General features: G+C 42.4%; 1 protein-coding gene across 2 annotated transcripts in view; it reads left to right on the top strand.

The window, feature by feature from the left end:
- The window catches only part of LRP10 (LDL receptor related protein 10), a 50,313-nt gene extending 34,905 nt beyond the window's left edge, over nucleotides 1–15,408 (top strand). For both annotated transcript variants that reach the window (XM_073575429.1, XM_073575428.1), the window contains one exon: nucleotides 11,460–15,408. In XM_073575429.1, the coding sequence (XP_073431530.1) occupies nucleotides 11,460–12,017 (558 nt within the window). In that variant the 3' untranslated portion in view covers nucleotides 12,018–15,408. The remainder of the gene's footprint in view (nucleotides 1–11,459) is intronic.
- Nucleotides 15,409–18,006: the final 2,598 nt, after the last annotated feature.

Consider the following 18,006-nt stretch of genomic DNA (forward strand, 5'->3'; position numbering starts at 1 on the left):
CCACCAAGATGGAGGAGTGCCCCACTTCCGGTGACGTTCATCTAGAGGAGGGTCGCCTCAGAAACTAATACCAATGACGTATCTAGAGGCGAACCGCCACAGATGTAAATGCCACCGTTCCGGTCAGTGGACATACCGCAATAGTGCCCCACTCTCGGTAACGCTTCATCTGCGGTATCGCTAGTCAGCGAAAAAGGCGCCTGATCGGCGCTAACTCCGACCACAACGGTGTCACCGATATCAGGCAAATCAAAATGGAAGAAGGATAGCACACTTCCGGTTGAATCACCAAGATGGAGGAGTGCCCCACTTCCGGTGACATCGCCTCAGATGCAAATGCCACACTTCCGGTGACGCTTTTAAAACGCGAACCGCCACAGATGCAAATGCCACACTTCTGGTCAGCGGACATATTAAGATAATGCCCCACTTCGGTAACATCTCATCTGCGGCGTCGCCTGATAATCCTGTCAGCAAAAGTAGCGCTTAAACGGCGCAACTGCAAGAAGGAAAATACTTTCCAAGAGGCGTCACAAGGGCACCTAATGAAGGACAGTGGTCCAGCTGGCAACGAAATTAGGGAGTAAATGTAATATGACAAGTCATAATAGTTAAATGACAACAGGAGATGAATGTATACATACACTTGCAAAACCTGAAAATAGGTGACTAATTAGTGATTATAGGCTTAATAACATTCCTACGTATAGATCAAAAGAGGAAAAAGGGAGGAAATCAAATAAAACAATTATAATTAATTTGTTCATTGAGGCCCTTAAGTAGAAGATCCATTTTGCCTCGCGTTGCAACAGCAACCGGTCCCAGTTACCCCCTCTCTGTGGCTTAAAGACCCTATCAATGGCAGTAAAGCTGAGGTGCGCAATCTGACCTTGATGTACACCATGAACATGTCTGGCAATCGGCGTATCCCTTTTATGTGTTACATCTCCCACATGTTCGCCAATCCTCCTCCTAAATTCACGGATGGTCTTGCCGACATATTCCAATCCGCATTTACAAGTAACCTTATAAATGACACCCTTGGTGCTACAATTCATGAAATATTTAATAGGATAATTTTTCCCAGTCACATTACTCACAAAATTCTTACTTGCCCCAATGTGTGAACAAGCCACACAATGACCACATCTGAAACAACCTGTGACATCACTGTGGAGCCATGTTCTATTCACAGGGGTGGAAAAATGGCTGTGCACTAGTCTGTCATTCAACGACCGTGCTTTTCTATATGTGATCATAGGGGAATCACTCAAGTAGGGGGAGAGATCACTGTCCATCTGTAAGATCGACCAATGTTTCTTGATAATATTCATCACAGGGATTGCACCATTATCATAAGTTGTGATAAATCTAAGGGTATCATTCTCCATAGGTTTCTTGTTATTAGTGTTCAATAGTTCAGAGCGCATACGACTTTTTGCTCCTTGATAGGCCTGTTTTAACACCTTTTTGGGATAGCCCCTATCAAGGAATCTATCCCTTAAGTCCTTAGCTTGGGACTCAAACGTCGACATGTCAGAGCAGTTCCTCCGAATTCTGAGATATTGTCCCTTAGGGATAGCTTTCTTTAAATGCTGGGGGTGATGACTCCCCCAGTGTAATAGGGAATTAGTAGAGGTGGGTTTTCTATACGTTGATGTCCCCACCTCTCCTTTCTCATTTTTTTTCAATCAGGATGTCAAGGAACGGCAATCTTGTTGTCTCAAAAACGGCGGTAAAAAACAGGCCCATATCATTGTGATTGAGACCAGCCACGAATTCATCAAATTCATCAGCTGAGCCACCCCACACAATGAATATATCATCTATGTACCGTGTCCATAACTCAGGGACACGGCACATAGAAGAGGCTTCATCTAGTTCACCACCAAAAACCAGAGTCTCTTCCCACCAGCCGAGGAGGAGATTCGCATAAGCCGGTGCACAAGGGCTCCCCATAGCGGTCCCCCTCAGCTGGTGGTAGACCCTGTTGTTGAAGACAAAGAAGTTTCTGGTTAAACAAAACCGAAGGAGTATAAAAAGATTATGTTCCTGGAATTGACAACCTCTGGTATTCAAGAAATATCTAACCGCTTGCAAACCATGTACATGCGGAATAGATGAATACAACGCCTCAACATCTATACTTGCCAGAGAAGCTTTGGGGTCTACAGTAAGCCCCTCTAAGCGACGGAGGAGGTCCCGTGTGTCCTTAACAAAAGACTGTAACGAAGAAACAAAAGGGGACAAAATCTGATGACTGAATTTGAATTCTTATTCCCTGAGCATCCAGTCACTGCCACCTTCTATTGCCTGCCCAAAATTCACAAGGGGCTCAGCCCTCTTAAGGGTAGGCCAATTGTATCAGGAGTTGGCAGTCTCCGTCAGAATGTAGGGATTTATCTGGATCAAATTTTGTCCCCTTTTGTTTCTTCGTTAGTCTTTTGTTAAGGACACACCGGACCTCCTCCGTCGCTTAGAGGGGCTTACTGTAGACCCCAAAGCTTCTCTGGCAAGTATAGATGTTGAGGCGTTGTAGTCATCTATTCCGCATGTACATGGTTTGCAAGCGGTTAGATATTTCTTGAATACCAGAGGTTGTCAATTCCAGGAACATAATCTTTTTATACTCCTTCGGTTTTGTTTAACCAGAAACTTCTTTGTCTTCAACAACAGGGTCTACCACCAGCTGAGGGGGACCGCTATGGGGAGCCCTTGTGCACCGGCTTATGCGAATCTCCTCCTCGGCTGGTGGGAAGAGACTCTGGTTTTTGGTGGTGAACTAGATGAAGCCTCTTCTATGTGCCGTGTCCCTGAGTTATGGACACGGTACATAGATGATATATTCATTGTGTGGGGTGGCTCAGCTGATGAATTTGATGAATTCGTGGCTGGTCTCAATCACAATGATATGGGCCTGTTTTTTACCGCCGTTTTTGAGACAACAAGATTGCCGTTCCTTGATATCCTGATTGAAAAAAAATGAGAAAGGAGAGGTGGGGACATCTACGTATAGAAAACCCACCTCTACTAATTCCCTATTACACTGGGGGAGTCATCACCCCCAGCATTTAAAGAAAGCTATCCCTAAGGGACAATATCTCAGAATTCGGAGGAACTGCTCTGACATGTCGACGTTTGAGTCCCAAGCTAAGGACTTAAGGGATAGATTCCTTGATAGGGGCTATCCCAAAAAGGTGTTAAAACAGGCCTATCAAGGAGCAAAAAGTCGTATGCGCTCTGAACTATTGAACACTAATAACAAGAAACCTATGGAGAATGATACCCTTAGATTTATCACAACTTATGATAATGGTGCAATCCCTGTGATGAATATTATCAAGAAACATTGGTCGATCTTACAGATGGACAGTGATCTCTCCCCCTACTTGAGTGATTCCCCTATGATCACATATAGAAAAGCACGGTCGTTGAATGACAGACTAGTGCACAGCCATTTTTCCACCCCTGTGAATAGAACATGGCTCCACAGTGATGTCACAGGTTGTTTCAGATGTGGTCATTGTGTGGCTTGTTCACACATTGGGGCAAGTAAGAATTTTGTGAGTAATGTGACTGGGAAAAATTATCCTATTAAATATTTCATGAATTGTAGCACCAAGGGTGTCATTTATAAGGTTACTTGTAAATGCGGATTGGAATATGTCGGCAAGACCATCCGTGAATTTAGGAGGAGGATTGGCGAACATGTGGGAGATGTAACACATAAAAGGGATACGCCGATTGCCAGACATGTTCATGGTGTACATCAAGGTCAGATTGCGCACCTCAGCTTTACTGCCATTGATAGGGTCTTTAAGCCACAGAGAGGGGGTAACTGGGACCGGTTGCTGTTGCAACGCGAGGCAAAATGGATCTTCTACTTAAGGGCCTCAATGAACAAATTAATTATAATTGTTTTATTTGATTTCCTCCCTTTTTCCTCTTTTCCTCTTTTGATCTATACGTAGGAATGTTATTAAGCCTATAATCACTAATTAGTCACCTATTTTCAGGTTTTGCAAGTGTATGTATACATTCATCTCCTGTTGTCATTTAACTATTATGACTTGTCATATTACATTTACTCCCTAATTTCGTTGCCAGCTGGACCACTGTCCTTCATTAGGTGCCCTTGTGACGCCTCTTGGAAAGTATTTTCCTTCTTGCGGTTGCGCCGTTTAAGCGCTACTTTTGCTGACAGGATTATCAGGCGACGCCGCAGATGAGATGTTACCGGAAGTGGGGCATTATCTTAATATGTCCGCTGACCAGAAGTGTGGCATTTGCATCTGTGGCGGTTCGCGTTTTAAAAGCGTCACTGGAAGTGTGGCATTTGCATCTGAGGCGATGTCACCGGAAGTGGGGCACTCCTCCATCTTGGTGATTCAACCGGAAGTGTGGTATCTTTCTTCCATTTTGATTTGCCTGATATCGGTGACACCGTTGTGGTCGGAGTTAGCGCCGATCAGGCGCCTTTTTCGCTGACTAGCGATACCGCAGATGAAGCGTTACCGAGAGTGGGGCACTATTGCGGTATGTCCACTGACCGGAACGGTGGCATTTACATCTGTGGCGGTTCGCCTCTAGATACGTCATTGGTATTAGTTTCTGAGGCGACCCTCCTCTAGATGAACGTCACCGGAAGTGGGGCACTCCTCCATCTTGGTGGTCCAACCGGAAGTGGGGCATTTTTTCTACTTTCTGATTTGCCTGATTCCTGTGAGGCTGGTATGGGCGGAGTTAGCGCCGACCTCGGCGTGTGCGTTCCACAGATGCTGAACCGCCTAATGACCGATGTTTGATTAATCATATATGGGAGTGTGTTTGATTGTGGCATCAGGTGTTGATGGTTTACCATATAAATATGCCCTTTGTCCTTCACTCTCTGCAGACAGCAGACAGCATTTATAGTGGAAGGATCCATGTTTTGAGCTTTAGCACTATGGCACTTTGCAACAAGTTAGTCCCCTGAAGATTTACTTGGATGAAACGCGTTGGGACGCTCTTCTAAGGGAAAGTGCAGGGCATGTGCAATATAGGGTGAGCTGTGGACTGCCCTTGTAAGGGCAGGAGTCTGGGGATCAGATGATGGTTAGTTTTTGAGGGATTTGACAGGGTATTGTCTTCCTATCGCTACCTCCCTGTGTGTACACAGTGTATCCCTGGAGACTCCTGGCCGTCTGCAAAAACCGGTGAGATCGTTCCTATTTTATATATCTCACCTTCTAGTATTTTGTGGCTATAAACCTCTTTTGGTTTAGCCAAACACAATAGACATATATGCATTTGGTTATGGCATTGTGTGCTAACTGTTAAATGCTGTATCCTGTTTATAAATTGTTGCCTGATATGATACATTAGCAACGTTTTATATCCTGATTGATGCGTTTGGGTGTTCCCATCTCTTCTTAGGGATTACCCATTTATTGGCATCCTTTTAATCACTATTGGTGACATTATCGTTTTGGAGCTTTTAAGTTACATATTAAAAGTTATTTTTTAACCTCACTTACTGCTGTATAGACTGATTTCTATGATCCAATAATCAAGATATTTAGATCATAATATCTATTTATTGGAATACAACTTTAGAACACAAACTGTAATAAATTGTAAATATGTAATACACTGTATAATATCGATTACAGACCAAAGTTTGGACACACCTTCTCATTCAAAGAGTTTTCTTTATTTTCATGACTATGAAAATTGTAGATTCATTCTGAAGGCATCAAAACAATGAATTAACACATGTGGAATTATATAATTAAAGTGTGAAACAACTGAAAATATTCTTCAAAGTAGCCACCTTTTGCTTTGATTACTGCTTTGCACACTCTTGGCATTCTCTTGATGAGCTTCAAGTGGTAGTCACCAGAAATGGTCTTCCAACAGTCTTGAAGGAGTTCCCAGAGATGCTTAGCACTTGTTGGCCCTTTTGCCTTCACTCTGCGGTCCAGCTCACCCCAAACCATCTCGATTGGGTTCAGGTCTGGTGACTGTGGAGGCCAGGTCATCTGGCGTAGCACCCCATCACTCTCCTTCTTGGTCAAATAGCGCTTACACAGCCTGGAGGTGTGTTTGAGACCATTGTCCTGTTGAAAAATAAATGATGGTCCAAGTAAACACAAACCGGATGGAATAGCATGCCGCTGCAAGATGCTGTGGTAGCCATGCTGGTTCAGTATGCCTTCAATTTTGAATAAATCCCCAACAGTGTCACCAGCAAAGCACCCCCACACCATCACACCTCCTCCTCCATGCTTCACAGTGGGAACCAGGCGTGTAGAGTCCATCCGTTCACCTTTTCTGTGTCGCACAAAGACATGGTGGTTGGAACCAAAGATCTCAAATTTGGACTCATCAGACCAAAGCACAGATTTCCACTGGTCTAATGTCCATTCCTTGTGTTCTCTAGCCCAAACAAGTCTCTTCTGCTTGTGGCCTGTCCTTAGCAGTGGTTTCCTAGCAGCTATTTTACCATGAAGGCCTGCTGCACAAAGTCTCCTCTTAACAGTTGTTGTAGAGATGTGTCTGCTGCTAGAACTCTGTGTGGCATTGACCTGGTCTCTATTCTGAGCTGCTGTTAACCTGCGATTTCTGAGGCTGGTGACTAGGATGAACTTATCCTCCGCAGCAGAGGTGACTCTTGGTCTTCCTTTCCTGGGGCGGTCCTCATGTGAGCCAGTTTCTTTGTAGCGCTTGATGGTTTTTGCCAATGCACTTGGGGACACTTTCAAAGTTTTCCCAATTTTTCGGACTGACTAACCTTCATTTCTTAAAGTAATGATGGCCACTCGTTTTTCTTTACTCAGCTGCATTTTTTTTCTTGCCATAATACAAATTCTAACAGTCTATTCAGTAGGACTATCACCTGTGTATCCACCAGACTTCTGCACAACACAACTGATGGTCCCAACCTCATTTATAAGGCAAGAAATCCCACTTATTAAACCTGACAGGGCACACCTGTGAAGTGAAAACCATTTCCGGTGACTACCTCTTGAAGCTCATCAAGAGAATGCCAAGAGTGTGCAAAGCAGTAATCAAAGCAAAAGGTGGCTACTTTGAAGAACCTAGAATATAAGACATATTTTCAGCTGTTTCACACTTTTTTGTTAATGATATAATTCCACATGTGTTAATTCATAGTTTTGATGTCTTCACAGTGAATCTACAGTTTTCATAGTCATGAAAATAAAGAAAACGCTTTGATTGAGAAGGTGTCCAAACTTTTGGTCTTTACTGTATGTATATATATGTATATATATATATATAATATATATATATAATACACACACACACGCACTATGACTTATCCCGGCTAAGATAAAGCCTAGATCCTCAGGCTACATTCACACTATGGGCGTAGCCAGGATCAAACCTAGGGGGGGCAGAATCTCATACTGTTCCGCAGAATTTCATACTGCACACCTCAGCTGCTGCAGAACCTCATACTTCACACCCCTACACTTGAAAATAAAGCCTGCACCTTAAGAAGATGTGGTGATGAATGCAATCTATTTATTCCAACTATCAGTTGATGTTGATGTAACTGAAGACGAGCAATGCCTGTCCTGGGCGTCCTTTTGGGCAGCTATGAGGTGCACCTGACTGGTGCTAAAAAAAAAAAAGAGTGTTAGTCTGTGTGCTACCCGGCTTTCATTCTTTTTGGTACAGATATGATATGGATAGACAGATATGGATAAATGGATATATAGATAGAGCAGATTTCTAATCTGCTCTGCTATTGAAAACATCTATGAGCTCAAAAACCTTTCAGGTGATGTGGTTTTTTTAAAAAGCTGATCTGCTTTTGCAACTGAAAAACGTATTCTCAAAAAACGCAGGAAAAACGCTGTGTGTGAATGTAGCCTTAGATCAGGAATAGAACAGTCATTTATAGGACATTTCATAACTTTCCCAAATTCCTATGAAAAAATATTCAGCATATTCTGCATTGAATTACTGTACCCAATTTATGATATATTTTAGGAGTCGGTCCATTTTATACCGACTCCAACTCCCGACTCCACCAAAATGAGCACCGACTCCACAGCCCTGGTCTCCACAGCTCTGGGTGGAGATTAGTGATGAGCGAAAAATATGTTCACGTCCCCGCGGCTTCATGTCTCACAGCTGTTCGACAGCCGCAATACATGCAGGGAAAGCCTGTTTATTAGGCAGTCACTGCATGCCACAAGACATGCAGGCGCAGGGATTTGAATAGATTATTCGAGCACGCCGAAGACGCTTGGTTAGCACACGAGCATGCTCGGATAACATGTTCGCTCATCAATAGTGGAGATGTATGGACATCAAGCTGGTGGGAAGATGTATGTAAATGCTTGGTCCTGCGGTGAAGTACCAAGCGCCTGTACTTGACTTGAACAGTCATTCTGTGCTGACAGAGTCCCTTTAAAGGGACTGTTCAAACCAAGCACTGGCTCTCTGTGCATCACCTTTCCACCTGCTTGGTTTCCAACTATCTCCACCTTTTCTCTGGCTCTTTGAAGCCAGAGCTGTCAAAGAGGGGGGTGGATATTGAGGGAAATCATGCAGGTGGGAAGGTGTATGTAAATGATCAGCCTCACCTTTGTGCACCGAGCCGTGGTACTTTTATCAGCACAGAATGACTGTTCAAACCCTATATAACTTATCAAATGGGTGTTTAGCAAAAAGTAGAAAGGGATTTTCACTGCAGGGACTGAGTGGTTAACTCAGGGAAATGCCTGGCTGGCTGCAGAGTTAGCTGTTAGGAGCTAGACGCATTAGTGATCAGCTAATTGCCACACCAGATCCCCTCCATTGTAAGGCTATGTGCCCACGTAGCATTTAAATCCGGACACTGAAAACCGGATTCCTTCCCAGAAATCGCACGTTTTTTCCGCTCGATTTCACCACGATTATGATTGCGATTTTCGCGTGCGATATTCAAGCACTTTCCAAGCGATTTGAAACATTGCTTGGAAAGTGATTGACAGGTTGGTCACACTCGTCAAACATAGTGTTTGACGAGTGTGACCAGATTTTTACTATTGAGGCCGCCTATGCGGCTTCAATAGTAAAAGACAGAATGTTAAAATGATAAAAAAATAAAAAATCGGGGTATATTTACCTTCCGACGTCCCGCGCTATCTCAGCGATGCCTTGCGAGACCTGTGATGATGTTGGTCTCGCGTTGCTATAGCGATCTCGTGAGACCACGTCATCACAGGACCGTGCCGCAAGGCATTACTTGGAACGCTGAGGCCGGGAAGGCAGCGCGTGACGCCGGAAGGTAAATATACCCCGATTTGTTTGTTTGTTTTTTTTATTTTTTATTCTTTTTTTTCTACAGGGGTATGGTACCCAGGGCCTGGAGGACAGTCTCCTCTACCAACAGCACATGAGACACTTAACTTCGCGCATGGTGGGCATAGCCACATGCGGGAAGTAAGCGATTCTCATACATTCCTATGGGTGCGGAATCGCGGCAATTCTTTGCGATTCCGCACAAAAGAATGAGCATGCTGCGATTTTTTTTCCGCGCCGCGAAAAAGGGCAGCATTAGCACACCATGTGCAGAATGCATGGGGGGCGTTCTGTACACGATTTTTAAACGTTTTCGCGCCGAAAATCGCAGCAAAAACGCTTAAAAATCGCATCGTGGGCACACAGCCTTAAGAGGGTTGACTTATCAGATTAAAAAGTTATGTAGTGGCCACCAATACATCTTTTTATGGTAGTCACTACACTGTGCACACAATTATTAGGCAATTTGTAATTTTGATTAATTTTATCATTGATCAACTACAGGGCTGCCAATCAACACAAAAGGTTAATTAACTTGAATATTTAAGAAAGTGAGGTTTGTTCACACGTTCAGTATTTGGTCATTATTTTACCTCAGTATGTGTAAGCCAAAACCAGGAGAGGAACAATCAGAGGAAAACTCTAATAGAAACACGTCACCACTTCTGGATTTATCACCCACTCCTGGTTTTGGCTTCCAGATACTGAGGTAAAATACTGACCAAATACTGAGCATGTGACTGTGGCCTTAGGATAATATCTGTGTGCAGAGTTATTGGACAACTATTAGTGTGCAGAATGATTATGCTACTAAATGAGAAAAGTAAATATTCCATCTCACTTGCTTATTGTTATTGTGAGAATAAAAACCAAACAACGCAAATTGTAGAAAATACATTTGTCATTTCAAAACAAATAGCAGTGACTAATATAGCCCCCAAATCTTCTGTATTGTATGCATAATGATCTGAACTCTACAGTTGTCATATTATTAATCCACACAGTGAATGCGGTTTGAAAATAAATAAATTGCTTGTTATTGGGGCTCAAAGCAATTGGTCACCTAAGAGGTAAAAAAAAAATCTGTCCAGTTTTTTCCCAGTCATCTGAAGTTTCAGAAGCAAAATGTATGATATTGGGGTAATAAACTGCAGTAGAAACGCTGTGAAAGGCCACAGAAGCTCCACGAGCCCCGTATTCTGACATGGAACACATTTCCATTACTTGGAAGCTATGACGTCATTGCTGTCTATCCACTTACTAATTGATATTAGTGATCAGCATTTGTACTTGTTAAGCCCCACTTACAAGTAAGCAATGCAGTGTTCTTGTATTTCCCATCATATCTCTTGATATCAGAAGGTGAAAACCTGAGTACAATATAGTCATATTGTCAAAGCTTACAGTACCCCACCACCCCTCGCAAAACATATTATATAATCCAGCCTTCAGCTGTATCAGTATCTCCTTTTATGTATATTCCACCATGAACAATTAGTAGTTGATGTTTATATGGAAAGGGTTTGCTATACCAACTGGGATGAATAACAGGCCTGAGACTTTTTAAAAACTATTTAAATGTAGAGTTATGAGGTGAAACGGACAGGAAATATCGGGAGCATGGGACACAGATTGCTTGCTTGATGGATGTAGAGAGCTGCATAAATATGAACACCTACGAGAGTAGTTCAGAATAGAAACACACAGAGAGGAGAATAAAAAGAAAGACGAGCACGCACACAGTCATTCTCACGGAGTGGCCCACACTGACACTACCAATCATTTTAATAACTGGCAATTATACCTGTAATGGAAGAGATGCTGTGTTTCCTGGAACATTTTCTGTCTCTCTGTGAATCATCTCTCTGCTCCGTCTAGTGGTCGCTGGAAATGTTCTTGACGTTCAGTTACCAGATTAAGTTGGGGGGGGGGGGGGGGGGCGGTTTCTTTTAGCCATAGATAGCATTTTGAATATACTTGAATTTCTAAAAAAAAACAAAAAAAAGTTTGCAGATGGAAGATCGATTACTGGGCATAAACCACCTTCTAAACTCCCTTTTAAGACCTCCCTTTTTAAATATACATGTTTTGTCATTCTCATGTAAAAGACATCCAGCATTAAAAATGGAGTAATATGTAATATTTTATTTTTCTCTTCATAGGGCTCATTTATGGGAAACCTTCGCAGTCTACTACAGTTCCTTCATCAGACACCACCTCTTCCAGCTGGAGGCCTAAATGAACTGCCTCCAAGACGCCGCCCCCCACGACCTGTGAGGCGCCTTCTGCGAAGACTTCGTAGATGGGGTCTTCTTCCTCCCCGAACACAGGGGACACAAACTGAATCACCGCAGAATCCAAGCACCGGTCCATTGCAGCCAACATCAGAAGGCAGCGATCATACCTCTGCTCCTTTGCTCCCTCTGAAGACTCCTTTAGAGTCCCTTAATTCTTTTTCCTTGACTGAGCCCTCATCTGCCCCTCAGTCCTTCCCAGTGGAGGATAGGAGTGGACTCATGATGGGCATGATGCAGGTTGTGCGAGAAAGGGTTTTGCATCCCCTTGGTGGTGAAGACCTTTTAACTGGAAGGAGAGGCGAGGGTTTTGGGAATGATGCTGTGGGACTGGAAGAAACTGAAGATGAAGATGAAATGTTGCTGTTGCCTCTTGCAGAAGGTTATGATGTGGCAGCAGGAGACGTGGGGTTAATTTTATGTTAGCATAGCTTCTTCACCATCTTCTTATTAAATATTTGCACATAGTGCTGCTGATCAGTGCTTGAAACTTAGTGAAGAACAGTGTGATGACTGAGGGGTTATTGAATTCTACCATCGATACATCAGCATGGTGCAGAGACTGTAATGACGTGTGTCTTGCATCTATTGGCAGCTGAGCTGAGTGCACTGAGTGCTGTGATGATGGAATTCGGTATAACCCATAGGCTGGACTAGCTACGCTGTGTTCAGCGTCCTTTTAGTTTTGTGGCAGCATACCACAGCTTTAATGTTTTATGTCCACATTTGAACACCAATTTACAGTGTGTATATATGTGTATATATATATATATATATATATATCTATATAATCTCTATGCAGTTTAGGAAGTTTGTACATGTCCATGTTCCTTTACAGCGGTGTTTCTCAACTCCAGTTCTCAAGACCCACCAACAGGTCATGTTTTCAGGATTTCCTTAGTATTGCATAGGTGATAGAATTGATGCTTGAGCAGGTGATGAAATTATCACCTGTGCAATACCTAGGATATCCTGAAAACATGAGCTGTTGGTGGGTCTTGAGGACTGGAGTTGCGAAACACTGCACTAGCAACCAGCCTATATCATGACCCAGAGCAGTATTCACAATTCGTTTCAATCAGCAGGTGCTTCCCTAAAGCTTCTTCACATCATTGTACTAGGCTGGTGTAAAACCAATTTATCTGTTTTTAACAGAATTATTTTTGGAAAGTAGGTTGACCTTCATCAGAAAGATGTGTGGTCAAGCATTTTCTCTTTAAACAAACTCCGTGACCTTTTGGTTTTTGGTCCTCTCATGTCTCACAGCAATGATGTCAAGTCCGTCATTGACGTTACTGCTGCAGCCAATCACTGACTTTTGTGGTCACAGGCTGCACTCATGTGAATGACGGATGCTTCACTTCAGGACAGTTGGTATCACCGAAACAGCTATGGTTTGAGTTGGCGAGTAAAGCATATTACACGATTTTATATAATTTTCTGTCCTTAGCGCAATTTTGAAAAATCCCAGACACTCCCTTTAAGTAAAATCTGGTACTGAAACGTGATTAACACTGTTGCCATGGAGCTCCTCCATTCTGATATGTGGAGATAGAATAAAGAGAACCATAGAGAGATTGACATGCAGAAAGCCTTAATGGAGTAGATGGGGGAACTTACTTCAGTTTCCAATCAGTATTTTTCTCTAAAGCATCAGCAGAGGTACTCGTCCTCGTTACATCAAAACTGTAAATTGCTGTTCAGTGCGTTATCAAGGTTCCGTCACAGACGTAATTTTAAGGTCCTTTTCCGAAAACAAAATGTCCCTTTTGAGACTTGTTTTTGATGAAAATTTGGACGGAAATTTGATTTAGAGAGACTTCTATGAACAAGGCCATAGGGTGTGCTTATGTATACAAACCCGTACTTTTCCCTTACTAATGTGCACTCCTGCTCTGCTATTCTGTCTAGGGTGTGCGCAACCCTCTCTTCCTCCTACGAATAGAAGTAGTTTGTGTCAATGGTGAAACAGATCAGGGTAGAGAAAGGTGACGGGACTTTTCTGTGATGTATCAAAGGCGATATTGGTGCTCTGGACATAGTATTAAACTTTAGGGAATGCACACAAGTATTATCAATCAGTGAGAGATTTCGCAGGCTAAGATACGTCCCGTGAGCTACAGGAAACGATTAGTTTTTTTTTTTTTGCTTAATTTATCACCACTCCATGAATGTAAATCATGTATTTGGGAAGGGATAGATTACACACAACCCCGAAGCATTCATTAGCACATACATGTTTTTACCTCATTTAATAAAGGTTGTTCTACATCCATAATGGTAGACTCTGAATGCAGCATCAGGCCATGTTCACACATTCAGTATTTGCTCAGTATTTTTCATCAATATTTGTAAGACTAAACCAGGAGTGCGTGATAAATACAGCCGAGCGAATTTGTTTGGGTTCCCTCTTATTTGGCAAGCTGTCGTGCTTACCGAATAAGCTGCAGAGGGAACCCGGCTTCCTGGATCACGCCGGCTGTTCGGCGCCGTGGCTGTGTCAGAGCACATGAATGGAGAGCCCAACAAACAGGCTCTCCATGTATGTGCTGTGACTGTGACACAGCCGAGACACATGCAGCTGTGACGTGTTTCTATTTTACTTTTCCTCAGATTCTTCCAGTTTTGATTTTGGTTTACAAATACTGATGTGAAATAATGAACGTGGGCCTGAAGCTGCTTTCAGATCTGTTCTGCAGGCACAGAACCGTGACCTCTGAAGTTAATGCCCTGACGGGACGGGCTATGGTGCTCTACCTCCAATAATGATGACCCACAGGAGTTCCCTAGTACTCAATCATGTTCATGAGTGTTCTGAGAGGGGCCACAGTATTGGGTATGCAAAATAAATGGGTCATACAGGAATGTTATTTTTGTGTATGAGGCTAACTACCTGCCTGTTCTACCCAGGAAAGATCTGTCTGCGATCCCTCTGTTTTTTTTCTTGTCTTGCCAACAGAGCATCCCTTTCTCTTCCGGTTTGCTATGCTCACAGAGCGTTACTGCTGTCATGCTGATTGACAGCTGCTCCCCGCAGTTAGACAGTGGAGAGCTTGCTGTAAAATCAGCATGACATTGGCAGAGATGCCCAGTAAACAGCAGAATAAAAGTAAACCTGACTCAGCAGAAATCGTGACTGGGTAGAACAGGCAGGTAGGTAACAACTACATGCCGGTAAGTTATTTGTCCCATAAACAAAAATAATAAAAATCAAGATAAGCCCTTTACCTCCTATCCACAAAAAGAAAAACTCTAGTTCCACCTATAGGTAGTTGGTAGTGATGAGTGAACGTGCTTGGATAAGATGTTATCCGCGCATGCTCGGATGCTAACCGAGTGTCTTCTGTATGCTCAAATAATATGTTCGAAGTCTCGCAGCTGTTTGACAGCCGGAACACATGCGGGGATTGTCTAACAGGAAATCCCTGCATATGTTGCAGCTGTCAAACAGCCACCAGACATGCAGCCGCGGGGACTCAAAACATATTTTTCGAAGACACTCGGTTAGCACACGAGCATGCTCAGATAACGCCTTATCTGAGCACGTTCGCTCAACACTAGTTATTTTGTAAGCCAGTCTCCTATAATTAACCAGTATCCTGTTTTGTACAGATGAGGGCAAAGGGCCTGAAAAATGCTGTGTATTGATGGCTGTCATCTTTGGCTTGTCATGTTCCAAGGCTCAAATATCTATGGGTCTGACGTTGCTGTACTCAGTTGGCACTACAGGGCCCGTTTTCTTGTGTAAAGGAGGCAATTAAAAATTATAAGCTTGTCTTTAAAAAAAAAAACAAAAAAAAAAAAAACATTAAAACAATGAAGTAAAGTGAGCCATTATGTTTAAGAGAACCGAAAAATAAAGGTGGCCATACACCTTAGATAAAAGTTAATTTAAGGGTTGTGTATAATTCCTACAGTGTGTAAGTAATTTGCTTACTAGAAGACTTGCCGCCAGCTTTCCCGCTCTGTTCATTGATCAGCTATAGCAGCATTTGTTATATTTGACACCTTGATAGCAGTTAATATAAATTTTGTTGACGTATGAGTGTTTTTTTATGTGATTTTGCTTTATAATAATGCGTTGGCATTAATATAGTGCTGCTTTAGACAGGCATCTGAGCTGTCAAAGTGCTATGCCGGCTTTAAAAAGGTCCTAAAGAACTGGGAATGTTTTAGGAAATCTTTTTTATATATATATATATATATATATATATATATATATATATATATATATATAATTTTTTTTTTTTTTTTTTTTTCTTCACTAGTGAAGTCACTGAGGCAATAAATGCCAGAAGACATTATGGCTAAAATGGAAATAGTGTCAATGCAGCACATTTTGTCACATAATGAGTAAAATAATAAAACTCCACACCTGCCTGATGTGGCATAGTACCAGAAGGAAGTACCGCACAGGCCCCCTACGTAAATGTAGTAATAGTGGGAATACCCAGAGCAAAAAGGCATTATGTGCTTCTTTCAAAGACATTGTAAGCAAATGAGACATTTTTCATGAGTGTACATATGTTATTGGAGTAACCAGCTTTGTGGTAAAGCACATTGCTCAATGTCGGGACCAATAAGGCCTGTTTCACACATCAGTTAAAATTCGCTAAAATGGCGGACAACGGATCCGTTCCTGTACTGAGCACAACGTTTGCCACCGGACCGTTGTTTTAACGGATCCGGCGAAGGAAGAATTTTAAAGGAACCGCAGAGAGAGAGATTTCTCCCGGGCATGCACAATTGAAAATTCGGATCCGGCCGGGGGAAAAACATTTCATTGTCCGTCCTGTCTGCTCAGCGGACGGCAAAATCTTGGCGGATCCGTAAAAAAACGGATCGAACGGATGACAATCCGTCAAGATCCGCCATTAATACAAGTCAATGGTGAAAAAAATTGGATCCGCCAAGAAAAATGGCGGATCCATTTTTTTGCAAAACGGCGGATTTTGACTGGGGAAAAAACGGATGTGTGAAACGGGCCTAATGGAGTACGTAAAGCACAGATTATTTCATCATCTTTGGGGCAATTAAATCACCCACCATTCGTAGGTGCCATATGTTCATTGGTGCTGTTGTCTTTGGCTGGCCCCCTTTCTGGATTAGTCACTAAAATGAAGATGTGCCATGTGTGCGCAGAGTAGTTTTTTTAATGACTTTCTTCACTCCATCACCCATTTCTAGGTCTTTGCTGTGGTGACAATCAGTCGGAAATTGTTCATCTATGTTATGTCGACTTTTCTACAAAAGGGGAATCGCCCTGAATATTTCTCTCCCCAAATCTTTGTGTGAAAATAGTTTTAAATCTCTTATTTTATTATTGAAAAGTATAACTGAATCGCTGAATATTTTTTTTATTCGGTGCCCTGGATGTTTAGGGTGTCCACAACTGATTTGTGCTTCGTTTTACTAGAGTAATCTATTATGGCCAGGTTCACACAAGGCTGTTGTGCTGCAGTTTTTCCACCACAACTTCATTATACAGAGCAAAAATAGACTTCTTCTACTCCACAATTTGTGGATCCAATCACAAAAAAACAGTGTCAACCTGGCCTGATTGTATTTCCACAGCTATGCAACGCCACACATTGGGGATGACTTAACAGACACTTGTGGATGAGGTTTATTTTGTCATACAATGGGTTAATGATCGGTGTGGGTTTGTACCGCTGTGCTAAAATTATTTATTTTCTGTGATTGTACAATAATAAATCTTGAAAGTTCTAAAGGATTTGTTGGGAGTTTACTTTGTCAAAGCTTGTGAGACCTACTTATCAGGTACAATTGCTGCTCTGTATGGGAGCTCCTATTATGTGGTGTCTAACCGATTTATTAAAAAGGATCATTAGAAATGCTTCACTACTAAGATTTGCTCTCAGGCTGAGGATAAATAATGAAAAAAAAAAAAAAGTGAATTTATAATTCATTCATGATGACATATATGACCCAGTAGACTAACAACTAGTGATGAGCGAGTATACTCGTTGCTCGGGTGGTCTCCGAGTATTATGGCGTGCTCAAAGATTTAGTTTCTGTTGCTTAAACTGCATGATTTGCAGCTACTAGACAGCCTGAATGTATGTGGGGGTTGCCTGTTAGGAAATCCCCTCATGTATTCAGGCTGTCTAGCAGCCGCAAATCATGCAGCTATGGCGACAAACTATATCTCCGAGCATGCCAAAATACTCTGAGACCACCCAAGCATGATCGGGAAACCCGAGTAACGAGTATAATCGCTCATCATTACTAACAACGCATGCATTATTGTAATTCACAGTGGTGTGCAATCATGACACATGTATCATTGCCATGGAACCAGTCATCTAAATCTGTCTATGCAGAGTATATGGAGTGGCCAAGCTTTTATACCAGTCTTACAGCTGGGTACAGTGATACATTTATCGTGTGGTTT

The sequence above is a fragment of the Dendrobates tinctorius genome, unplaced genomic scaffold (genome assembly GCF_039654945.1).
Source record: "Dendrobates tinctorius isolate UK_male_01 unplaced genomic scaffold, ASM3965494v1 ptg000044l, whole genome shotgun sequence".
Taxonomy (NCBI): Eukaryota; Metazoa; Chordata; class Amphibia; order Anura; family Dendrobatidae; genus Dendrobates; species Dendrobates tinctorius.